Source organism: Oncorhynchus kisutch, unplaced genomic scaffold (genome assembly GCF_002021735.2).
Source record: "Oncorhynchus kisutch isolate 150728-3 unplaced genomic scaffold, Okis_V2 scaffold1896, whole genome shotgun sequence".
NCBI classification, from domain to species: domain Eukaryota; kingdom Metazoa; phylum Chordata; class Actinopteri; order Salmoniformes; family Salmonidae; genus Oncorhynchus; species Oncorhynchus kisutch.
The window spans coordinates 3,054-29,446 of NW_022263841.1; the positions used below are offsets into that span (position 1 = coordinate 3,054).

At 43.6% G+C, this 26,393-nt stretch overlaps 1 protein-coding gene across 1 annotated transcript; it reads left to right on the forward strand.

The window, feature by feature from the left end:
• Window positions 1–12,372: 12,372 nt before the first annotated feature.
• On the forward strand, window positions 12,373–15,982 carry LOC109886409 (suppressor of cytokine signaling 3). Its single transcript, XM_020478099.2, has 2 exons — window positions 12,373–12,609; window positions 13,400–15,982. The coding sequence occupies exon 2, from the start codon at window positions 13,561–13,563 to the stop codon at window positions 14,197–14,199; it is 639 nt and encodes a 212-aa protein (XP_020333688.1). The 5' UTR covers window positions 12,373–12,609; window positions 13,400–13,560; the 3' UTR covers window positions 14,200–15,982.
• Window positions 15,983–26,393: the final 10,411 nt, after the last annotated feature.

Sequence of the window (26,393 nt, forward strand, 5' to 3'; positions counted from 1 at the left end):
AGGGGGGAAATGGGGGGAAACAGGGGAATACAGGGGGGAAATGGGGGGAATACAGGGGGGAAACGGGGGAAACAGGGAATACAGGGGGAAACGGGGGAAACAGGGGAATACAGGGGGGAAACGGGGGAAACAGGGGAATACAGGGGGAAACGGGGGAATACAGGGGGGAAACGGGGGGAAACGGGGGAATACAGGGGGGAAACGGGGAATACGGGGGAAACGGGGGGAAACATGGGGAAACGGGGGGAAACGGGACAAGGGGAAACGGGGGGAAACAGGGGGGACAAAACAGGGGAATACAGGGGGGAAACGGGTCAAAACAGGGGAATACAGGGGGGAAACGGGTCAAAACAGGGGAATACAGGGGGAAAACGGGGGAATACAGGGGGAAACGGGACAAAACAGGGGAATACAGGGGGAAAACGGGGGAATACATGGGGGAAACGGGACAAAACAGGGGGAATACAGGGGAAACGGGTCAAAACAGGGGAATACCGGAAAATAGGAAGCATTGAGGAGTAACATTTAGTCACGTTCGCGACGCTAGTTTCTGTTATTATAGCTTTGTTTTAGTTGGTCAGGGGTGAGTTGTGTGGGTTGTCTATGTTCGTTTTTTCTATAATTTGGGATTTCTGTGTTCGGCCTAGTATGGTCTCAATCAGAGGCAGCTGTCAATCGTTGTCCCTGATTGAGAATCATACTTAGGGAGCCTGGTTTCACTTTGAGTTGTGGGTGGTTTATTTTCGTGTCAGTGTCTGTGCCACACGGGACTGTTTCGGTTTGATTTACTTCACGTTTATTTGTTCAGTGTTCGTTATTCATTAAAAACATGAACACTTACCACGCTGCGTTTTTGGGTCCTAAATGTGTAAGGACGAAAACCCTGACACATTTATACAATTATAATCACACACGTGATGGGCTAAAATAGGAGATAAAAGTCATGCACATTAAAGTGCAAAACAAGTGGCATGAGAACATTGAAGAAAACATAATTAGGGATTGATGTGAGACCATTAATCCAGACCTCTCTGACCATGGCTTATTGTTTACAGCTGTGATGACATTAGCACACAAATGGCACAAATAGAAAAGGACATGAGACAGAATGGAATGAGTGTTAAGTGGTGCATGTGATGCGCTCCAATACATAACTGATTACACATCAGGACCATTTAGCCCAATGTGGACCTGTTTACCCCAAACCCAGGTGTATAGGAAACACCAGCGATGGAATTGGGCTGGAACATGGTGGGGGTATCATTTGAAATATATTGTATCGTGGATGTGTTACTGATTAACTGGATTCATTTTTGTTTGTACATGTTTGTGTATATGTGCTCAGGAGGCATATTATTTTGCTCTAACCAAATGTATCTCGTGGGAACAATAAAGATTTATTGAATGAAAGGGTTTCTTGAACTGAATTCCTCGTGATTTTACAGTGATGAATTCCCAGTAACCTTTTTCCCCAGAAGCTTTTCTCCCCCATCTAATTCCACCCCTAGTTTCTTCTAGTTCCACACACGTCGTTCTCCACTTCTCCCTAACCCAGCCCAGTCCAATGGCTGCTGGGGGGGGAAACCCTGGGAGCCCAGTCCAATGGCTGTTGGGGGGAAACCCCTGGGGTATTTGATCCAACAGCCGGGGACAGCAGTAGTCAGGTGTCTTTTCTTTGAAACTGTGGATTCGTCTCAGTCTTCCAGGCCAGACTGGGACCACGTGCTGACAGCAGTAAGGACCATAATGAATGTTTAGGAGAGAATGGGCTGGCCTCAAGCACCCTGGCTGTGTACCATTTACTGGAGGAAGAACGCCCATTCAGATAATTTGATTTCACGCTTAGCAACTACTGGCACAATCAACAATGTCAAACTAGAAGAGCTGCGTTTCCTGAAGAAAATGTGTGTGCTTGCTTCGTCCCAGACGGCACAGATATTAGACCTCAAACACAGCAAGGTTTTCATTGTCATAAAAACACTAGATCTTGTCCAGCAAGGTGGATACAGCCCACATTCATTTGTTTTCTGTCATCTTTCCCCGTGATGATTAAAGGACTAACACACTTGTGGTGGATCATATCTATCTTCCTATCAATTGCTTATGGCCAGAAGTGTCTGATCAGAGTTAGCAGGCACGGTAAATGTCACACAACATGCTGATGGTGGAAACAGGTGGGTGTGAGTGTTACTTTGTGGTCTGAAGATTCTGCATCTTTTGAAATATCCTTCCTGAGATCGGAGGTTTAACCTAAGAATCTTGCCCAATGCTTAGCAACGCATGCACAACAGTGCTACTAGGTATTACCTTCCATTGTGTGTTCATCTGTGCGCCTCCATTTTTTTACTTTGCAAAGGAACATCTGTCCACTTTGATATGGGAGTCTACTAAAGCAATCAGACCTATTGGTGAGTTCTACATTAGTCTACTAAGCAATCAGACCTATTGGTGAGTTCTACATTAGTCTACTAAAAGCAATCAGACCTATTGGTGAGTTCTACATTAGTCTACTAAAGCAAATCAGACCAATTGGTGAGTTCTACATTAGTCTACTAAAGCAATCAGACCTATTGGTGAGTTCTACATTAGTCTACTAAAGCAATCAGACCTTATTGGTGAGTTCTACATTAATCTACTTAAAGCAATCAGACCAATTGGTGAGTTCTACATTAGTCTACTAAAAGCAATCAGACCTATTGGTGAGTTCTACATTAGTCTACTAAAGCAATCAGACCTATTGGTGAGTTCTACATTAGTCTACTAAAGCAATTCAGACTATTGGTGAGTTCTACATTAGTCTACTAAGCAATCAGACCTATTGGTGAGTTCTACATTAATCTCCTAAAGCAATCAGACCTATTGGGGAGTTCTACATACTCTACTAAAGCAATCAGACCTATTGGTGGAGTTTTACATTAGGCCCTACTAAAGAGCAATCAGACCTATTGGTGAGTTCTACATTAGTCTAACTAAGCAATCAGACCTATTGGTGAGTTTACATTAGTCTACTAAAGCAATCAGACCTATTGGTGAGTTCTACATAAGTCTACTAAAGCAATCAGACCTATTGGGTGAGTTCTACATTAGTCTACTAAAGTAATCAGACCTATTGGTGAGTTCTACATTAGTCTACTAAAGCAATCAGACTATTGGTGAGTCTACATTAGTCTCCTAAAGCAATCAGACTATTGGTGAGTTCTACATTAGTCTACTAAAGTAATCAGGCCTATTGGTGAGTTCTACATTAGTCTACTAAAGCAATCAGACCTATTGGTGAGTTCTACATTAGTCTACTAAAGCTAATCAGACCTATTGGTGAGTTCTACATTAGTCTACTAAAGCAATCAGACCTATGGTGAGTTCTACATTAGTCTACTAAAGTAATCAGGCCTATTGGTGTAGTTCTACATTAGTCTACTAAAGCAATCAGACCTATTGGTGAGTTCTACATTAGTCTACTAAAGCAATCAGACCTATTGGTGAGTTCTACATTAGTCTACTAAGCAATCAGACCTATGGTGAGTTCTACATGAGTCTACTAAAGCAATCAGACCTATTAGTGAGTTCTACATAGTTACTAAAGCAATCAGACCAATTGGCTGAGTCTACATAGTCTACTAAGCAATCAGACCTATTGGTGAGTTCTACATTAGTCCTACTAAGCAATCAGACCTATTGGTGAGTTCTACATTAGTCTACTAAAGCAATCAGACCTATTGGTGAGTTCTACATTAGTCTACTAAAGCAATCAGACCTATTGGTGAGTTCTACATTAGTCTACTAAAGCAATCAGACCTATTGGTGAGTTCTACATTAGTCTACTAAAGCAATCAGACCTATTGGTGAGTTCTACATTAGTCTACTAAAGCAATCAGACCTATTGGTGAGTTCTACATTAGTCTACTAAAGCAATCAGACCTATTGGTGAGTTCTACATTAGTCTACTAAAGCAATCAGACCTATTGGTGAGTTCTACATTAGTCTACTAAAGCAATCAGACCTATTGGTGAGTTCTACATTAGTCTACTAAAGCAATCAGACCTATTGGTGAGTTCTACATTAGTCTACTAAAGCAATCAGACCTATTGGTGAGTTCTACATTAGCCTCTAACAATTGGAACATCTCCCTCTACCCTACAATTACTTTCAGTGTAAATATTCATGGAATAACCAGAGGGCACAAAGATCTGTTCCAAACAGACGAGGGAGCTTGGAACACAATGTTAACAACATGTAAAACATTTTCACTGCCTTTTTTATCATTTAAAAAAATATAATTCAGCTTTCACTTTGATGTGTTGTTCCCTCGTACATTGGATGTATAAAAGATGTATTTCCCCTGAAGAGACAGAGATGTATTGCAGCAATGTAACGATCTGAGCGTAGTGGGTGAGGAGTCAGGAGCAGGAAGCAGAGAGTTCAGGGGAGTGCTATTTTAATGCACAGAGAAACGGCAAACATAAGCCAACCCTCACGAAAACACAGGGCGTAATGAACAAACAAATGCCCCAAACAGGGGGACTTAAACTGTCCAGGAAAAAAACACAAAATGGGAAACACAAAACCCATAGACGTGCACACAAGTACACCAAACAGACGGTCACAATAATTAATCCCGCACAAGGAACCATGCGGGCCAGCTGACTAATAAAGCCTTACTACTAACTACCTAACTCAAAACAGGTGCACTCAATGAACACATAAGGAGGGGGAGGAAATAATCAGTGGCAGCTAGTAGTCCAGCGACGACGACCACCGAGCGCCACCCGAACGGGAAGGGGAGTGTCCTTCGGTCGGAGTCGTGACAAGCAACTACATAAATAACCTGTGAAAATAGACATTTCATGGGAAAATGTCCTTACTCCGCTTCCTACACGCCAAAACAATACATCAAAATTATTTTTGGTAACCACAATGATTGGGCGGCCTGTGCGGAATCTTCTTAGTGCCAATTAATGCATTTTGAAGATGTGAGGAGGAAGCCATCACAAAGCTCTATTCTTCCCTGTCCATTCAAAAATCAGCTCTCTAAGCATGACTAGTCTAAAACATCACGTTCACCAGACAAGTCTGCTTTTATGGTGTGATGACATATTTCTTTGATGTGGTAACTGTTCAAGATGCTTAGCATAGTTTAAGAAACACTGTAGTATTGTTCTACATTCAGAACTGATTTGTTTTATATACATAAGTCAGTTGTTCAGCTCAGTTAACTGGAAATCAATGTTGTCTGATTAGTACTTGTACCCAGTGGTCTTACTCAACTAACCAGGAAGTCATGGTCATTTCGATATCAGGGAATAGGGATGGTCTAAGCATGACTTACTTGCATTGGGCAAGTTATGGTTTTACCAAATTACACTACAGCTGTGCACATCATTCTTAGAATTTCACATGAAAGAAGAAGCTGACACATTCCTATGTATAGTATGAGTTTCCTTTCTCACACAGGAAACTAAATCTACAGTGGTGCACCACCTCTAGACAGAAACTAAAGCTACGGTGGTGCTAGTCTCCAAACAGGAACTAAGGCTACGGTGGTGCTAGCCTCCAAACAGGAATAAGATTGACTGATAAGATAGCTCTGGTGCCAGGAACTTTCCTCCATATCCCATCACTTCCAGGTACTGTACTGTCAACAGTAATGATGCAACACTTTACCCTAGACATTTCATCTACTCTAAACTCCAGTGGAGGCTGTTGAGGGGAGGACGGTTCATAATGGTGGCTGGAGCAGAGCAAATGGAATGGCATCAAGCATATAGAAACCATGTGTTTGATGGTTTTGATTCTATTCCACTTATACCACTTCAGCCACTAGCACGAGCCTGTCCTCCCCATTTAAGTTGCCACCAACATCCTGTGGTAAACTCAATGAATGGAAGCTGCACAGCAGGACACAGATAAGATCATTAGGCCCGTACCATTCATTCACCATCCTCCATTAGAAATGGAGGCCTTTTTAACAAATGAATGCATGAGGACACAGGTGTCTCATTCTGAAAATTGGAAGCATCCACCGAGAGCAAGTCAAATCAAATCAGATTTTAGTTAGCAGATGGTTAGCAGATGTTAATGCGAGTGTAGCGAAATGCTTGTGCTTCTAGTTCCGACAATGCAGTAATAACCAACGAGTAATCTAACATAATCTAACCTAATCTAACCTAACAATTTCACAACAATTACCAAACAATACACACAAGTGTAAAGGAATGAATAAGAATATGTACATAACAAAAATATATGAATGAGTGATAGTATAGAACGGCATAGGCAAGATGCAGTGGATGGTATAGAGTAATGTAGGGTATGTAAACATTATATAAAGTGGCTAGTGATACATTACATTAAGATGGCAAGATGCAGTAGATGGTATAGAGTAATGTAGGGTATGTAAACATTATATAAAGTGGCTAGTGATACATTACATTAAGATGGCAAGATGCAGTAGATGGTATAGAGTGCAGTCTATACATATGAGATGAGTAATGTAGGGTATGTAAACATTATATGAAGTGGCATTGTTTAAAGTGGCTAGTGATACATTTATTACATCAATTTTTCCAGTGGCTGGAGTTGAGTCAGTATGTTGGCAGCAGCCACTCAATGTTAGTGCTGGCTGTTTAACAGTCTGATGGCCTTGAGATAGAAGCTGTTTTTCAGTCTCTCGGTCCCTGCTTTGATGCACCTGTACTGCCCTCGCCTTCAGGATGATAGCGGGGTGAAGAACAGGCAGTGGCTCGGGTGGTTGTTGTCCTTGATCTTTTTGGCCTTAATGTGACATCAGGTGGTGTAGGTGTCCTGGAGGGCAGGTAGTTTGCCCCCAGTGATGTGTTGTGCAGACCTCATTACCCTCTGGAGAGCCTTATGGTTATGGGCGGAACAGTTGCCTACCAGGCAGTGATACAGCCCGACAGGATGCTCTCGATTTTGCATCTGTAAAAGTTTGGGAGTGTTTTTGGTGACAAGCCAAATTTCTTCAGCCTCCTGAGGTTGAAGAGGCGCCGCTGCACCTTTTTCACCACGGTGTCTGTGTGGTTGGACCCTTTCAGTTTGTCCGTGATGTGTACGCCGAGGAACTTAAAACTTTCTAACCTCTCAACTACACGATTAACTCCTTTGTTTTGTTGACGTTGAGTGTGAGGTTATTTTCCTGACACCACACTCCGAGGGCCCTCACCTCCTCCCTGTAGGCCGTCTCATCGTTGTTGGTAATCAAGCCTACCACTGTAGTGTCGTCTGCAAACTTGATGATTGAGTTGGAGGCGTGCATAGCCACACAGTCATGGGTGAACAGGGAGTACAGGAGAGGGCTGAGAACGCACCCTTTTGGGGTCCCAGTGTTGAGGATCAGCAGGGTGGAGATGTTGTGACCTATCCTCACCACCTGGGGGCGGCCGTCAGGAAGTCCAGGACCCAGTTGCACAGGGTGAGGTCAAGACCCAGGGTGATGACGAGTTTGGAGGGTACTATGGTGTTAAATGCTGATCTGTAGTCGATGAACAGCATTCTCACATAGGTATTCCTCTTGTCCAGATGGGTTAGGGCAGTGTGCAGTGTGGTTGTGATTGCGTCATCTGTGGACCTATTGGGGCGGTAAGCAAATTGGAATGGGTCTAGGGTGTCAGGTAGGCTGGAGGTGATATGGTCCATGACTAGTCTCTCAAAGCACTTCATGATGACGGAAGTGAGTGCTATGGGGTGTTAGTCATTTAGCTCAGTTAACTTGAAGCATGTGAAGCATATGGGGACAGCAGACTGTGATAAGGATTGATTGAATATGTCCGTAAACACACCAGCCAGCTGGTCTGCGCATGCTCTGGGGACACGGCTGGGGATGCCGTCTGGGCCTGCAGCCTTGCAAGGGTTGACACATTTAAATGTTTTACTCACGTTGGCTGCAGTGAAGGAGAGCCCACAGGTTTTGGTAGCGGGCTGTGTCAGTGGCACTGTGCTTTCCTCAAAGCGATCAAAGAAGTTTAGTCTGTCTGGGAGCAAGACATCCTGGTCCGCAATGGGGCTGGTTTTCTTTTTATAGTCCGTGATTGACTGTAGACCCTGCCACATACCTCTCGTGTCTGAGCCGTTGAATTGCAACTCTACTTTGTCTCTACTTTGTCTCGCTTTACCCCTGAAGCTGAATGTTTCAGACCACCAAATAGTCACAACACCTCATCCTATCCTCTTCTATAGGAAAGGTCACTCCACTTCAAGTCACTTCACTTCAACTCACTCCAATTCAAGTCACTCCACTTCAACTCACTCCAATTCAAGTCACTCCACTTCAACTCACTCCAATTCAACTCACTTCACTTCAAGTCACTCCAATTCAACTCACTCCACTTCAAGTCACTCCAATTCAACTCACTCCAATTCAAGTCACTTCACTTCAACTCACTCCAATTCAAGTCACTTCACTTCAACTCACTCCAATTCAAGTCACTCCAATTCAACTCACTTCACTTCAACTCACTCCAATTCAACTCACTCCAATTCAAGTCACTCCACTTCAAGTCACTCCAATTCAAGTCACTCCACTTCAAGTCACTCCAATTCAACTCACTCCACTTCAACTCACTCCACTTCAACTCACTTCACTTCAACTGAAAATAAGAATTTGTTCTTAACTGACTTGCCTAGTAAAATAAAGGTAAAATTAAATAAAAAAACTCACTCCAATTCAAGTCACTCCACTTCAACTCACTCCAATTCAAGTCACTCCACTTCGAGGTTTGGAGAGGGCGAGTAGTAAATAGTGGAATATATCAAACCGTTTGTACAGTAAGGCAATACTGGAAGTCCTTAGGCTGTATTGGTTTAGTGTAACTCACCCACTCTGGTTTAGTCATACTATAAACCTGGGTGACTGTTTGATGAGACTACAGACTTGTCTAATGTCTCTGTATGTGTGTGTATCTGTACGTGTGTGTGTGTTTGTGTGTGTACGTGTGTGTGTATGTGTGCATGAATCTTTGTGCGTGAATCTGTGCTTGCATACTTGTGTGTCTACCCAGCCAAGCCTCTCAACCTGTTCTTCAGACGTCCTGCCAAATGCACAGAGACACAGGAACAGCAGAGGAGAGCTGGGAGGTACAGTTACAGGGCAGTTAGTAGTAGACAGGTCCTGCTGACCCCGGACAGACCAGAGATCTGACCACTACCCTCCAGGTTAAGTACACACAGACCAGAGTTGTTGGCAGACAGACAGTGAAACATTGGAACTTGTATTATGCTCCACCCCGCTGTTTAAAAAGTCATTCCTCTCAGCCTTGATTGTAAAGGAAAAATGATCATTTACTCTTTAAACTGAAGAAGACTCTGATAATGCACTTTAAATAAACTCTTTGTTCTCTTTGTTTTTCATTTGAATTCAATCTGTTCTGCTGTCGGTGTAGGCTACAATATGACGGCTTCTTTGATGTCTGCCAGGTGTCTAAGACAATGAGATCCCTAGACTGGCTGTGTGATGACTTCCTATGACTTCCTCTTTCCTGGTTGGGCCAACTCAACACCACATCTCCTCTCTACTCACTTCCATTCTTCCCCCAGGAGGGCCTGCTAACCAGCCGTATGCCTGTCTCACACTGATGACACAACAGGGTTTTCTGGAAAACAAATGGAATACAGTGGAGTTGTCTGACTGGCTGCTTTCCCCCCTAGGCTGCATCCCATTTGGCACCCTATCCCCTATGTCGTGCCCTTCTTTTGACCAGGGCCCATAGGGCTCTTGAATAGGGTGCCATTTAGGACACAGCCCTAGTTATCCAGTCTAGAGGTCTTGATCTGAATCACCAGGCACCTGACTCACCGCTGCAGACACAGCTGGCTCTCTCCAAAGCTCATTATGAGCTGTGCCAAAACGACATCATCCCCCCTGCCAGGGCTGGCCCTAGACTTTTGGGGGCCTTAAGCCATATTTGGTTGGGGTACCCCCCTCCCAGGCAAAACATTTTAATGGCCCCCCTCTTGATGGTGATATTTACACATTTCCTGCAATTCTACACATTTTGCCATGGAGCAGAGAGAAGTTGAGAAATTTTATAACAAATGTCATGCAATTCTGCTCATTTTGTCACATTTACATGTGTATTTTAGTAATTTAGCTGACACTCTTATCCAGAGCAACTTACAGTTAGTGCATTCATCTTAAGATAGCTAGGTGGGAAAACCACATATCACAGTCATAGTACAATGTTTTTCCTCAATAAAGTAGCTATTATCAAAGTCAGTGCTAGTGGGGGGAGACAATGTATTATTATTAAGGGGAGGGGGGGGTGCTGTGGGATTATTTAAGATACTCTTTAAAGAGGTAGGGTTTCAGATGTTTTCGGAAGATAGGGCCAAGAGACCAGACGTGGCATAACTGAGTACTCAGGTTGGGGTGTAGGGTTTGAGCATAGCCTCAAGGTAGGGACGGGCAGTTCATTTTTCTGCTCCATAGGCCACGGGGCAGAGAGAAAAAATGTGCAGTTTTACAGCATATCTCCTGCTTATGTCGCTTATGCCTGGAGCGCCCTACCACTGCCCTCTCTCTTTAGTCTCCACCTTCCCCCTCTCAGTAAAGATCTGGTTAAGAAAATGATCAAATGGAGCACGCAACCCTCGTTAATGGCCTGTGCCCACTGCCTAACTTGTTTCTCTCTCTCTCTCTCTTCCTGCGTTGGCCTGCCTGGTGTCTTCCCTGCCTGGGCGGATGAATATTAGAGTGTGGACATTGAGGTGGGTGAGATGGCAGGGAGTGGTAGAAACCTGGCCTGGTGTTTGAGCCCGGGTTGCCTGTGTGCCACTAGACAGTAAGTAGCCCTCTGAGCCTAACGCCCCTGCATTACCTCGGGGAGCCAATGCAACTCTTCAGATTCCCCCCGGCAAAGTTAATCACCATTGAACCACCTTCATTACCATAGACTGGCTGTTTAAACCCTGGGTTAATCTACCTACCCATTCTCAGGGCTTGTGTCAGTCAGATCTCTGATGAGTAAACAGGAAGGGAGAAACAGAGGATGATGAGCAGGGAACAAGTCACACATTACAGTACATGGAGACAGGGAGTGTAACACTAGGGCTGCATCCCAAATGGCATCTAGTTCTCTATGTTGACCAGAGTCCTATTGATCCTAGTCTAAAGTACGAGGGTGCCATTTTGGACACGACTAGAGTACGCTCCGCTAGTTCAACGTCTTACACTACAAAATGTGTCAGATCACGTGATTTACTCTAAGGGATGTTAAACGATCAGGGTTTTTTTGTTTTGTTTTATTGCCATCTTCCTGTAGTGTCCCGAATTTCCCAACTCCTTTCGTTCAAATGTATACTTTGATTGAATGATTCAAATGATATTAAGAATGAAATGGACATGTTTATGAGCATGGTGAGCATTCTTATTTACAATGATGGCCTACCCTGGCCAAACACGGATAACGCTGGGGAATTTGTGCGCCGCCCTATGGGATTCCCTATCACGGCCGGAAGTAATGCATTCTGGATAACTGATCTGTTTTGGATAGTAGTCTATGAAAAGCAAAGGATGTAATGCATTCTGGATAACTGATCTGTATAGGATAGTAGTCTATGAAAAGCAAAGGATGTAATGCATTCTGGATAACTGATCTGTATAGGATAGTAGTCTATGAAAAGCAAAGGATGTAATGCATTCTGGATAACTGATCTGTATAGGATAGTAGTCTATGAAAAGCAAAGGATGTAAAAATGTTGCCAGTTCTAAAGAAACTGACAGCCATTGCCAAGGAAACGGTGTCCCCATAATAAAGTTATAAATGTTGGTTTAAAGCTTGAACTGTCCAATCAAAACATATTGGCGCCCTCTATGGGGCACTGGCATAGCATTCAGCCGCTGCCAGAGAAGAACAGCGTGTTCTGGCTGTTCCACTAGGAGGCCCATTTACCAACCACTGTCAACAGTGCTCAGATTAATGAAACTACTTCTTAAAACGTCAAATGTATCAGATCATGTGATTACCTTAACATGTTTTTCACTATATGGGCCTATTCTGCAAACCAATAGGTTGGACAATATTGATTACCTTATAATGTTTACAACATGCTAAATATATAGTAGTCTAGTGGTATTATAATGCATTTAGTGCATTATAATAACATTACTATTACCAGCAAAGCTAATACAATAAGGCGATAACAGACCGTTTTTACAATCAATTCGCTGCAGGAAAAGTTATTGCCTGGAACTCCATAACTTCATTTTGGAGGAACAGCGGGGGAGGGGAGGACTTCTCTGTTGAATACCAGGAATCGTCCTTTAAAAAAAAACATTTCTTACTGACAATCTGCCAAGAGGCCCTTACTGGAAAAACAAGGGGGTGGAGCCTCCCGACACATTATGAGCGCTACTCGCAAGCTCTGCGCGATCATTAAAGAGGCAAATGATGTACGAGCAACGTCCAGTCAGTCCAACGTAGAACACAGACAAAGGACACAACTGACACTGTAAAGGACATTGCACATCAGCAAGGATACAATTGTTACAATTTGAACAACACAAGATATCAAGCTCAAGGAAACAAATATACTCAAGGGATTGAAGTAATTGGATAAACTTTAAAAGTTCCAAGTACAGAGAGAAACCGTTAAAAGGTAAGAAACAAGACTCTATTGATTCTATTGTTTAAAAGTAGCAAAGGCGAAGACAATGTATCATTATAAATCATTAGCGATTTTTTTTCATGGGACTTTTGTATGTAAAATGATGCAACAGTTGAAGGATTCCGCTCACTAGCCTGCTCGACTTTACTGGAACTGACCGCGGTGACTGAGCCGGAGGGCAGAGATAAAAAACCAACTTTCCTGTAAATGAGCAGGACAGAGTAAACGGTAGCCTAATTGCACATCACGTTTATTCTACTGAAATATAGTGTTTTCACTTTCACCTTTCACATACAATAGCCATATAGGCGATTTGTCGTAAATAATATGCTTATAAATCATGTAGCAGTGCGTAATTGGAGTGACGATAGCAACATGAGCGGTGTCGAATCATATTACTTCGTGTGGTTCTCAATAGTCCGCTACAGGACAGAAAATAGCCAGGGCCTCATTGGTAAAAATGTTCCACTATGTAACCAGAGAAGTTTAATTAGAATATTTGAAATTATAGCCAAAGCATAGTCTTTGCCTGAGAGCTACATGAGTTGAGGACTATTAGATTACTCTCAATCCTAAAACAATTACACTATAAATAAACCTTTTATCGAATGTTATTTATTTCTATAATTAAAATGATAGAACTGGATATCTTGAGTTGATAAACTAAACGTCAGTTATTTAGATCATATTGCCAAATGCCCTGAGGTCCACTCAATGTCCAAATCACTCCACTCTGAGCAGATACTTTGGACACTGATGATTTTCTCTGCTTTTTCTCCAGGACTATCCTCTCCAGACACAACAACAACAACACCTAAAGGCCTTGACCTCTGTAGGGAGATTGGTGACCTCTACTCTCCGACCTCCTCCTTCTAGTCTTCTGTTGTCTGTGTGGTGCCCAGTGCTCACCAGGCAGGTCGCAAAGAAGCGGTGCGCAGCGCCATGGTAACCCACAGCAAGTTTGACTCCGTCATGAGCAGCAGCCCCTTCGACTCCACCATGCGGCTGCCTCACCGTTACAAGACCTTCAGCTCCAAGGTGCAGTACCAGCTCGTTGTCACCACCCTGCACAAGCTCCAGGAGAGCGGCTTCTACTGGGGCTCTATCAATGGCAAGGAGGCCAACGCCATGCTGGCCGCCGAGTCCGTCGGCACCTTCCTGATCCGCGACAGCTCCGACAACCGACACTTCTTCACGCTCAGCGTCAAGACGGCGTCTGGCACCAAGAACCTGCGCATCCAGTGTGACTCCGGGTCCTTCTTACTCCAGACGGACCCCAAGAGCATGCAGGCTGTGCCCCGCTTCGACTGTGTGCTGAAGCTGGTCCACCACTACATGCCCCCGACCAAAGGGGCTTCGCTGGTGGAGAAAAACACGAGGGGAGGGAACGCCTCCTACTACATCTACTCTGGAGGGGAGAAGATTCCCCTGGAGCTCCTCAAACCTTTCTCCTCCACTATGTCCAGCCTGCAGCACCTGTGTAGGAAAACAGTCAACGGACACCTGGACATATCCAGCAAACGGGACCAGCTTCCCCACCCCCTCAAAGAGTTCCTGCAGGAGTACGACGCGCCCATCTAGGCCTCTCTGGACATGTAGTGCCTCGATGGCATAAGACTTGATAAAGGTGTTATGAAGGGGACTTGGGCCGGTGTGAGAGACAGTGTGGCAGTACCCCACAGAACTGGGGGGGAAATATGACTGTCTGTATCTGTGTCTTAGAGGGATGGTTCACCCACATCAGGGTGACGAGGCAGAGGGGAAGGCAGCAGCATGAGTCAGTCTGAGAAAGTAGAAGAAGATGCTTGGTATTGTGGTTCTCATAAGGGCTGTACTGTACCTATCTCCCAAGCCCAGGAGTGATATAACGTTACCATGAGGAGTAGAGCTATACTGGTCCCACGTCAGCCAGTCACTCTCAACAGGCTGCCAACCACAAGACAAGAGGTGGGCGTCGTCATCAGACTTTCCAGTCTCTCATTCATGCAGAGAGAGAGAGACAGAATGAGAGAGAAGGAGAGAGAGAGAGAGAGACAGAACGAGAGAGAAGGAGAGAGAGAGAAAGACAGAACGAGAGAGAGAGAGAAAGGAGGACTGGTTCATTGAGAGGCTAAACGGCCAGTCGGTGTGCTGCTAATTGGTTCAGATGTGTGTCAGTCAGGCCTTCAATTGGACCAGAAAAGAACTATTTCCCAACCTCAACTCTAACCTCACTGCATGACTAATAACTTCCTCCCGAGGTCCGCTCTCTCTCTTTAGTCGATGAAGGCTCTGAGCCAGCATCTTGCCTGCCTTCACACCTCTGACGAAGCACACATTCCCACTGCTGCTAACCACGGGGTCTGGCTGTGGCACGGCACCGGCCTGAGAAACACAAACACACCAGCCTCTCCTATCCATTCAACCATTACATCAGGATTGGCTGTATTGACTGTCCTTAGCTGGCTGTTGGATATTAGTTACGGACATTAGCCCTGAGCCTGGAAGTATTAAACTCGTTGGTCGGAGTACCAAGCTTTTTGGCTTCCTCTGGGAAAACTGGGATCTCTGTCTCAGCCTTGCCAGGAAACTGCCTAGCAACCGGAATTCTAACCCATGTTCCAAAGGGGACATTTAACGTCACCAACGTCACCACCTCCAACATCACACTTTGAGTCAATAGTTGTTTATTTCCTTAGAAAAACTAGCCAGAACTGCAAACCAATTATGACCCAATGTTACAGAAGTGTGAAGCCACAAACGGCCGAATGGAGAACATTATATTTGAGACTTAAGGTGTTGAAGATGTGTGTAATGATTGGTTGATTGGCAGGGCTTTTGATTTGAACATGCCAAACCTGTCCTGAACTCACCAACAAAACGGTTCCTTGACTGAACAACGAATACTTGCATGACGAATAAATGAATGAGGGGTTGCTTTTATACTTGAGATAATAACATCACTATATACAGAGGAAATAGAGTCCGGGTAAGCCCTCAGTGGATAGGAAATATACCCCGATGAATGTGGTGGTATTTGTGCCACAGACAGGATACCAGATATCACTTGCTATTGAATGTATTAAAATCTGAGAATCTCTCTTCCTCTCAAAGAGAGCATCTAAGGTTCATCCTGTTCAATTTATTTTTCTTAAAACCAGACAATGTTTACATGACTGACAGAAAAATGCCAACAGGTTTTCTTCTATCTTTTATAAAGATATTCATTATTGTCTAGCCAGGTGACTGGCTGCAGTAGAAGCAGGATCGAGTTTGAAGAAAAGGAGATCGCAGAAGCAAGCAGAACTAAAAACTTTGCACATATTTATATTCATACGACATTTCAATAATTTATAATAAAGAGCACTATTTTTTTAATGAATGACATCCTTGTTGTGTGACCTTATTTGGGGGGTGTTACATCAGATATGACTATACGTTTTGGGTATTTGACACTAGATTGTCATCACTACACATGTCTAAAACATCCCACCTTCAGTTAACCACACAAGAAGTCAGAACACATCATGTCAAAAGAGCTGGGTAGAAATAATGTTGTGTTTTTATCCATTTCATCTTTGTTTACTACGTTCATTTGACAGGAACCATGCACATGAATTAACATTGAATTTCACTCACAACTAGACTTTTATGGGGCCAATTTCCCAGACAGAAGCCTAATCCTGGACTCAAACGTGCTTTTTAGTCCTGGACTAGGCTTAACCTGTGTCCGAGAAACCAGCCCCTAAAGGGACTGTTATCTAAACAGATCAGGAAACATTTCTCTCGGTATCTAATCTGTTGTCTAAGCCCCTCCCTTTACCATGTAAAGTGTGTGTGGATCCAGAGAATTACACTAGAAGTGATGGAGTGATGTCCCCGCCCCAAGCCTTTGTTCCAGTGGAAGAGGATTAACCTCCCTTCAACAATGTATAGCAACAATTCAGTGGAGGCTGCTGAGGGGAGAACGGCTCATAATAATGTATAAAAAAATATATATATATTTTTTAACTAGGCAAGTCAGTTAAGAACAAATTCTTATTTACAATGTGGGCCAAACCTGGACAACGCTGGGCCAATTGTGCGCCGCCCTATCAAGGCTGTGTGTGGTACCGCCTGGATTCAAACCAGGGTATCTGTAGTGACACGTCTAGCACTGAGATGCAGTGCCTTAGACCACTGGAGTATTATGGTATCAAACACGTGTATATTTTAATTTTTTAATTTTTAATTTCACCTTTTTTTAATCAGGTAGGCTAGTTGAGAACAAGTTCTCATTTGCAACTGTGACCTGGACAAGATAAAGCGTAGCAATTCGACACATACAACAACACAGAGTTACACATGGAATAAACAAAACATACAGTCAATAATACAGTAGAACAAAAGAAAACAAAAAGTCTATATACAGTGAGTGCAAATGAGGTAAGTTAAGGAAATAAATAGGCCATGGTGGCGAAGTAATTACAATATAGCAATTAAACACTGGAATGGTAGATTGGCAGAAGATGAATGTGCAGGTAGAGATACTGGGGTGCAAAGGAGCAAAATAAATAAATACCAGTATGGGGATGAGGTAGGTAGATAGATGGGCTGTTTACAGATGGGCTATGTACAGGTGCAGTGATCTGTAAGCTACTCTGACGGCTGGTGCTTAAAGCTAGTGAGGGAGATGTGAGTCTCCAGCTTCAGAGATTTTTGCAATTCGTTCCATTCATGGGCAGCAGAGAACTAGAAGGAAAGACGACCAAAGGAGGAATTGGCTTTGGGGGTGACCAGTGAGATATATCTGCTGGAGCACGTGCTACGAGTGGGTGCTGCTATGGTGACCAGTGAGCTGAGATAAGGCGGGGCTTTACCTAGCAGAGACTTAACCTGTAGCCAGTGGAATTGGCGACGAGTAGGAAGCGAGGGCCTACCAACGAGAGCGTACAGGTCGCAATGGTGGGTAGTGTATGGGTCTTTGGTGACAAAACGGATGGCACTGTGATAGACTGCATCCAGTTTGTTGAGTAGAGTGTTGGAGGCTATTTTATAGATGACATCACCGAACTCGAGGATCGGTAGGATTGTCAGTTTTACAAGGGTATGTTTGGCAGCATGAGTGAAGGATGCTTTGTTGCGAATATAGGAAGCCGATTCTAGATTTAATTTTGGATTGGAGTTCCTTAATGTGAATCTGGAAGGAGAGTTTACAGTCTAACCAGACACCCAGGTATTTGTAGTAGTCCACGTATTCTATGTCAGAGCCGTCCAGAGTAGTGATGCTGGACGGGCGAGCAGGTGCGGGCAGTGATCGATTGAATAGCATGCATTTCGTTTTATTTACGTTTAAGAGCAGTTGGAGGCCACAGAAGGAGAGTTGTATGGCATTGAAGCTCGTCTGGAGGTTAGTTAACACAGTGTCCAAGGAGGGGCCAGAAATATACATAATGGTGTCGTCTGCGTAGAGGTGGATCAGAGAATCACCAGCAGCAAGAGCAACATTATTGATGTATACAGAAAAGAGAGTCGGCCCGAGAATTGAACCCTGTGACACACCCATAGAGACTGTCAGAGGATCGGACAACAGTCCATCGATCAGAGAAGTAGTTGGTAAACCAGGCGAAGCAATCATTTGAGAAACCAAGGCTGTCGAGTCTGCCAATAAGAATGTTGTGATTGACAGAGTAGAAAGCCTTGGCCAGGTCGATGAATACGGCTGCACAGTAATGTCTCTTATCGATGGCGGTTATGATGTCGTTTAGAACCTTGAGCGTGGCTGAGGTGCACCCATGACCAGCTCTGAAACCAGATTGCATCGCGGAGAAGGTATGGTGGGATTCTAAATGGTCAGTAGTCTGTTTGTTGACTTGGCTTTCAAAGACCTTAGAACGGCAGGGTAGGATAGATATAGGTCTGTAGCAGTTTGGGTCTAGAGTGTCACCCCCTTTGAAGAGGGGGATGACCGCGGTAGCTTTCCAATCTTTGGGAATCTCAGACGATACGAAAGAGAGGTTGAACAGGCTAGTAATAGAGGTTGCAACAATTTCGGCAGATATTTTTTAGAAAGAGAGGACATCAACTATCTGGATTTGGGTAAAGGAGAAATGGTGGGGGCTTTGGCGGGTTGCTGTGGAGGGTGCCGGGCAGTTGACCGGGGTAGGGGTAGCCAAGTGGAAAGCATGGCCAGCCGTAGAGAAATGCTTATTGAAATTCTCAATTATAGTGGATTTATTGGTGGTGACAGTGTTTCCTAGCCTCAGAGCAGTGGGCAGCTGGGATGTGCTCTTATTCTCCATGGACTTTACAGTGTCCCAGAACCTTTTTGAGTTAGTACTACAGGATGCAAATTTCTGTTTGAAAAAGCTTGCCTTAGCTTTTCTAACTGCCTGTGTATATTTGTTCCCTGAAAAGTTGCATATCACGGGGGCTATTCAAAATCAAATCAAATCAAATCTTATTTGTCACATACACATGGTTAGCAGATGTTAGTGCGAGTGTAGCGAAATGCTTGTGCTTCTAGTTCCGACAATGCAGTAATAACCAACAAGTAATCTAGCTAACAATTCCAAAACTACTACCTTATAGACACAAGTGTAAGGGGATAAAGAATATGTACATAAAGATATATGAATGAGTGATGGTACAGAGCGGCATAGGCAAGATACAGTAGATGGTATCGAGTACAGTATATACATATGAGATGAGTATGTAAACAAAGTGGCATAGTTAAAGTGGCTAGTGATACATGTATTACATAAGGATGCAGTAGATGATATAGAGTACAGTATATACGTATACATATGAGATGAATAATGTAGGGTATGTAAACATTATATTAGGTAGCATTGTTTAAAGTGGCTAGTGACATATTTTACATCAATTCCTATCAATTCCCATTATTAAAGTGGCTGGAGTTGAGTCAGTGTGTTGGCAGCAGCCACTCAATGTTAGTGGTGGCTGTTTAACAGTCTGATGGCCTTGAGATAGAAGCTGTTTTTCAGTCTCTCGGTCCCAGCTTTGATGCACCTGTACTGACCTCGCCTTCTGGATGATAGCGGGGTGAACAGGCAGTGGCTCGGGTGGTTGCTGTCCTTGATGATCTTTATGGCCTTCCTGTGACATCGGGTGGTGTAGGTGTCCTGGAGGGCAGGTAGTTTGCCCCCGGTGATGCGTTGTGCAGACCTCACTACCCTCTGGAGAGCCTTACGGTTGTGGGCGGAGCAGTTGCCGTACCAGGCGGTGATACAGCCCGACAGGATGCTCTCGATTGTGCATCTGTAGAAGTTTGTGAGTGCTTTTGGTGACAAGCCGAATTTCTTCAGCCTCCTGAGGTTGAAGAGGCGCTGCTGCACCTTCTTCACGATGCTGTCTGTGTGGGTGGACCAATTCAGTTTGTCTGTGATGTGTACGCCGCTTAGCTTGTTTGATTGCCTTGCGGAGGGAATAGTTACACTGTTTGTATTTGGTCATGTTTCCAGTCACCTTGCCCTGATTAAAAGCAGTGGTTTGCGCTTTCAGTTTCACGCGAATGCTGCCATCAATCCACGGTTTCTGATTTGGGAATGTTTTAATCGTTGCTAAGGGATGCTAATGCAGAACGCCACAGGATGTTTTTGTGCTGGTCAAGGGCTGACAGGTCTGGAGTGAACCAAGGACTATATCTATTCCTAGTTCTACATTTTTTGAGAGGGGCATGCTTATTTAAGATGGTGAGGAAGGCACTTTTAAAGAATAGCCAGGCATCATCTACTGACGGGATGCGGTCAATGTCATTCCAGGATACCCGGGCCAGGTCGATTAGAAAGGCCTTTCACAAGGGTATTTTTATTTTTTTTATTTTTTTTATTTCACCTTTATTTAACCAGGTAGGCTAGTTGAGAACACCTTTATTTAACCAGGTAGGCTAGTTGAGAACACCTTTATTTAACCAGGTAGGCTAGTTGAGAACACCTTTATTTAACCAGGTAGGCTAGTTGAGAACACCTTTATTTAACCAGGTAGGCTAGTTGAGAACACCTTTATTTAACCAGGTAGGCTAGTTGAGAACACCTTTATTTAACCAGGTGGGCTAGTTGAGAACACCTTTATTTAACCAGGTAGGCTAGTTGAGAACACCTTTATTTAACCAGGTAGGCCAGTTGAGAACACCTTTATTTAACCAGGTAGGCTAGTTGAGAACACCTTTATTTAACCAGGTAGGCTAGTTGAGAACACCTTTATTTAACCAGGTAGGCTAGTTGAGAACACCTTTATTTAACCAGGTAGGCCAGTTGAGAACACCTTTATTTAACCAGGTAGGCTAGTTGAGAACACCTTTATTTAACCAGGTAGGCTAGTTGAGAACACCTTTATTTAACCAGGTAGGCTAGTTGAGAACACCTTTATTTAACCAGGTGGGCTAGTTGAGAACACCTTTATTTAACCAGGTAGGCCAGTTGAGAACACCTTTATTTAACCAGGTAGGCTAGTTGAGAACACCTTTATTTAACCAGGTAGGCTAGTTGAGAACACCTTTATTTAACCAGGTAGGCTAGTTGAGAACACCTTTATTTAACCAGGTAGGCTAGTTGAGAACACCTTTATTTAACCAGGTAGGCTAGTTGAGAACACCTTTATTTAACCAGGTAGGCTAGTTGAGAACACCTTTATTTAACCAGGTAGGCTAGTTGAGAACACCTTTATTTAACCAGGTAGGCTAGTTGAGAACACCTTTATTTAACCAGGTAGGCTAGTTGAGAACACCTTTATTTAACCAGGTAGGCTAGTTGAGAACACCTTTATTTAACCAGGTAGGCTAGTTGAGAACACCTTTATTTAACCAGGTAGGCTAGTTGAGAACACCTTTATTTAACCAGGTAGGCTAGTTGAGAACACCTTTATTTAACCAGGTAGGCTAGTTGAGAACACCTTTATTTAACCAGGTAGGCTAGTTGAGAACACCTTTATTTAACCAGGTAGGCTAGTTGAGAACACCTTTATTTAACCAGGTAGGCTAGTTGAGAACACCTTTATTTAACCAGGTAGGCTAGTTGAGAACACCTTTATTTAACCAGGTAGGCTAGTTGAGAACACCTTTATTTAACCAGGTAGGCTAGTTGAGAACACCTTTATTTAACCAGGTAGGCTAGTTGAGAACACCTTTATTTAACCAGGTAGGCTAGTTGAGAACACCTTTATTTAACCAGGTAGGCTAGTTGAGAACACCTTTATTTAACCAGGTAGGCTAGTTGAGAACACCTTTATTTAACCAGGTAGGCTAGTTGAGAACACCTTTATTTAACCAGGTAGGCTAGTTGAGAACACCTTTATTTAACCAGGTAGGCTAGTTGAGAACACCTTTATTTAACCAGGTAGGCTAGTTGAGAACACCTTTATTTAACCAGGTAGGCTAGTTGAGAACAAGTTCTCATTTGCAACTGCGACCTGGCCAAGATAAAGCATAGCAGTGTGAGCAGACAACAAAGAGTTACACATGGAGTAAACAATTAACAAGTCAATAACACAGTAGAAAACAAAGGGGGAGTCTATATACAATGTGTGCAAAAGGCATGAGGAGGTAGGCAAATAATTACAATTTTGCAGATTAACACTGGAGTGATAAATGATCAGATGGTTATGTACAGGTAGAGATATTGGTGTGCAAAAGAGCAGAAAAGTAAATAAATAAAAACAGTATGGGGATGAGGTAGGTGAAAAAGGGTGGGCTATTTACCAATAGACTATGTACAGCTGCAGCGATCGTTTAGCTGCTCAGATAGCTGATGTTTGAAGTTGGTGAGGGAGATAAAAGTCTCCAACTTCAGCGATTTTTGCAATTTGTTCCAGTCACAGGCAGCAGAGTACTGGAACGAAAGGCGGCCAAATGAGGTGTTGGCTTTAGGGATGATCAGTGAGATACACCTGCTGGAGCGCGTGCTACGGATGGGTGTTGCCATCGTGACCAGTGAGCTGAGATAAGGCGGAGCTTTACCTAGCATGGACTTGTAGATGACCTGGAGCCAGTGGGTCTGGCGACGAATATGTAGCGAGGGCCAGCCGACTAGAGCATACAAGTCGCAGTGGTGGGTGGTATAAGGTGCTTTAGTGACAAAACGGATGGCACTGTGATAAACTGCATCCAGTTTGCTGAGTAGAGTGTTGGAAGCCATTTTGTAGATGACATCGCCGAAGTCGAGGATCGGTAGGATAGTCAGTTTTACTAGGGTAAGCTTGGCGGCGTGAGTGAAGGAGGCTTTGTTGCGGAATAGAAAGCTGACTCTTGATTTGATTTTCGATTGGAGATGTTTGATATGAGTCTGGAAGGAGAGTTTGCAGTCTAGCCAGACACCTAGGTACTTATAGACGTCCACATATTCTAGGTCGGAACCATCCAGGGTGGTGATGCTAGTCGGGCATGCGGGTGCAGGCAGCGACCGGTTGAAAAGCATGCATTTGGTTTTACTAGCGTTTAAGAGCAGTTGGAGGCCACGGAAGGAGTGTTGTATGGCATTGAAGCTTGTTTGGAGGTTAGATAGCACAGTGTCCAAAGACGGGACGAAAGTATATAGAATGGTGTCGTCTGCGTAGAGGTGGATCAGAGACTCACCAGCAGCAAGAGCGACATCCTTGATGTATACAGAGAAGAGAGTCGGTCCAAGAATTTAACCCTGTGGCACCCCCATAGAGACTGCCAGAGGCCCGGACAGCAGACCCTCCGATTTGACACACTGAACTCTATCAGAGAAGTGGTTGGTGAACCAGGAGAGGCAATCATTTGAGAAACCAAGGCTGTCGAGTCTGCCGATGAGGATGTGGTGATTGACAGAGTCGAAAGCCTTGGCCAGGTCAATGAATACGGCTGCACAGTATTGTTTCTTATCGATGGCGGTTAAGATATCATTTAGGACCTTGAGTGTGGCTGAGGTGCACCCATGACCAACTCTGAAACCAGATTGCATAGCGGAGAAGTTATGGTGGGATTCGAAATGGTCGGTAATCTGTTTGTTGACTTGGCTTTCGAAGACCTTAGATAGGCAAGGTAGGATAGATATAGGTCTATATAGATTATTTTTTTTAAACGTGCTTGATACCATTCCATTCACTCCATTCCGGACATTATTTTGAGCCATCCTCCCCTCACTAGCCTCCACTGAGAGACATTACATTGTCATGTATGTTTGGCACGAGAATGACTATACTATAGGAGCTGGCGAGACCGTACAAACCAATCTGCGACCAGGTTACTAAAACAAAGGGCCCTAGACACATTATTACCCCTGCATCCACCACACAACCCAAAGGAATAGGGTGAAGTTGCCCCTAGATGCTGATCTTGGGTCAGTTCAGCATTTTCTCCACTAATGGTTAGGGTTGATTGGGGGCAGGGGGAAGCTCATCCTAGATCTGTATCTAAGGGGAAACTTCCCCTGGAGCCAACCAAAAGGGGCCTAAACAGAGACAGCGCTAATTATTGTTTACCGCTACCCTGCTACAGCCACACCCGTAATCAAGTTTGATGCTGCATGCCCTCCAAACAATGTGTTGTTAGTCTCTGGGACTATGTGTTGTCAGTCTGTGGCACGATGTGTTGTCAGTCTCTAGGACTATGTATTGTCAGTCTCTAGGACTATGTGTTGTCAGTCTGTGGCACTATGTATTGTCAGTCTCTAGGACTATGTGTTGTCAGTCTCTGGGACTATGTATTGTCAGTCTCTAGGACTATGTGTTGTCAGTCTCTAGGACTATGTGTTGTCAGTCTCTAGGACTATGTGTTGTCAGTCTCTAGGACTATGTGTTGTCAGTCTGTGGCACTATGTATTGTCAGTCTCTAGGACTATGTGTTGTCAGTCTCTGGGACTATGTATTGTCAGTCTCTGGGACTATGTGTTGTCAGTCTCTAGGACTATGTGTTGTCAGTCTCTAGGACTATGTGTTGTCAGTCTCTGGGACTATGTATTGTCAGTCTCTGGGACTATGTGTTGTCAATCTCTGGGACGATGTGTTGTCAGTCTCTAGGACTATGTGTTATCAGTCAGGACATATAGAAGAGAAGTAAATATATACACACACGGGCACACAGGCTTGTGTGTGTGTGTCTGTGTCTGTGTGCCGGCCATGAATCCAGCCCTCTCAGATGACATGTTCTGTGTTGTGGTTCACTTATCAGGAAATGAATTCAACCGGTATTTAAAACGAACTAGAACTAGACATCTGTGTTCCTGCTTGAAGGAACAGTGTCTGTCTGTGCGTCAGAAAGTGTTTCTGAAGAACCACGTCATACCAATACAGAAAGGAAGAGGTGTGTTTGTGTTCTGCTCTTCCTCTCTGGTGTCTGTTACATGGGAGTGAGGTGTTGGTCAGTTGGTTGTTGCCCTGGGATGCAGACAATAAGCATTGACTTGGCAGTGGTCCCACTACAGATGAGATCATCAGTGGTTCTTGAACCTAAATAAGTGACGTTCTACCATGATTGTGGATACTCCTGAATGTATTGTGAATAATGATGAGTCTGAAAGTTACAGACATACTAATATCAGACCCCCCCAAAATGCTAACCTGCCCTGTTATTGTAATGGTGAGAGGTTAGCATGTCTTGGGGATATGATATAAAATGCTAACCTCCCCTGTTATTGTAATGGTGAGAGGTTAGCATGTCTTGGGGGTATGATATAAAATGCTAACCTCCCCTGTTATTGTAATGGTGAGAGGTTAGCATGTCTTGGGGGTATGATATAAAATGCTAACCTCCCCTGTTATTGTAATGGTGAGAGGTTAGCATGTCTTGGGGGTATGATATAAAATGCTAACCTCCCCTGTTATTGTAATGGTGAGAGGTTAGCATGTCTTGGGGGTATGATATAAAATGCTAACCTCCCCTGTTATTGTAATGGTGAGAGGTTAGCATGTCTTGGGGGTATGATATAAAATGCTATCCTCCCCTGTTATTGTAATGGTGAGAGGTTAGCATGTCTTGGGGGTATAATATAAAATGCTAACCTCCCCTGTTATTGTAATGGTGAGAGGTTAGCATGTCTTGGGGGTATGATATAAAATGCTAACCTCCCCTGTTATTGTATTGGTGAGAGGTTAGCATGTCTTGGGGGTATGATATAAAATGCTAACCTCCCCTGTTATTGTAATGGTGAGAGGTTAGCATGTCTTGGGGGTATGATATAAAATGCTAACCTCCCCTGTTATTGTAATGGTGAGAGGTTAGCATGTCTTGGGGGTATGATATAAAATGCTAACCTCCCCTGTTATTGTAATGGTGAGAGGTTAGCATGTCTTGGGGGTATGATATAAAATGCTAACCTCCCCTGTTATTGTAATGGTGAGAGGTTAGCATGTCTTGGGGGTATGATATAAAATGCTAACCTCCCCTGTTATTGTAATGGTGAGAGGTTAGCATGTCTTGGGGGTATGATATAAAATGCTAACCTCCCCTGTTATTGTAATGGTGAGAGGTTAGCATGTCTTGGGGGTATGATATTTGTTTGTCTGTAACTTGCTCATTCATCATTAGTCATGATTCATTCAGGATTATCCATAATCATGGTAGCATCCACATGAATGTAGAAGTGTTTAGAAACATATTCTAATCTTATTTACAATAAAAGTGACTCCAAAATGACACATTATTTACATTATTTACCATTAATTTCTATTGGGCACAGAATAATCTTAAACATAATTTAAACTAATAGCAAATGCATCCAACAAAGTTACAAGCTTGATGTAATCGTTGCTATGAATATGGGACCAAATACATAACGTTTGACTACTTTAATACACACAAGTGAATTTGTCCCAATAATTTTGGTCTCCTAAAATGA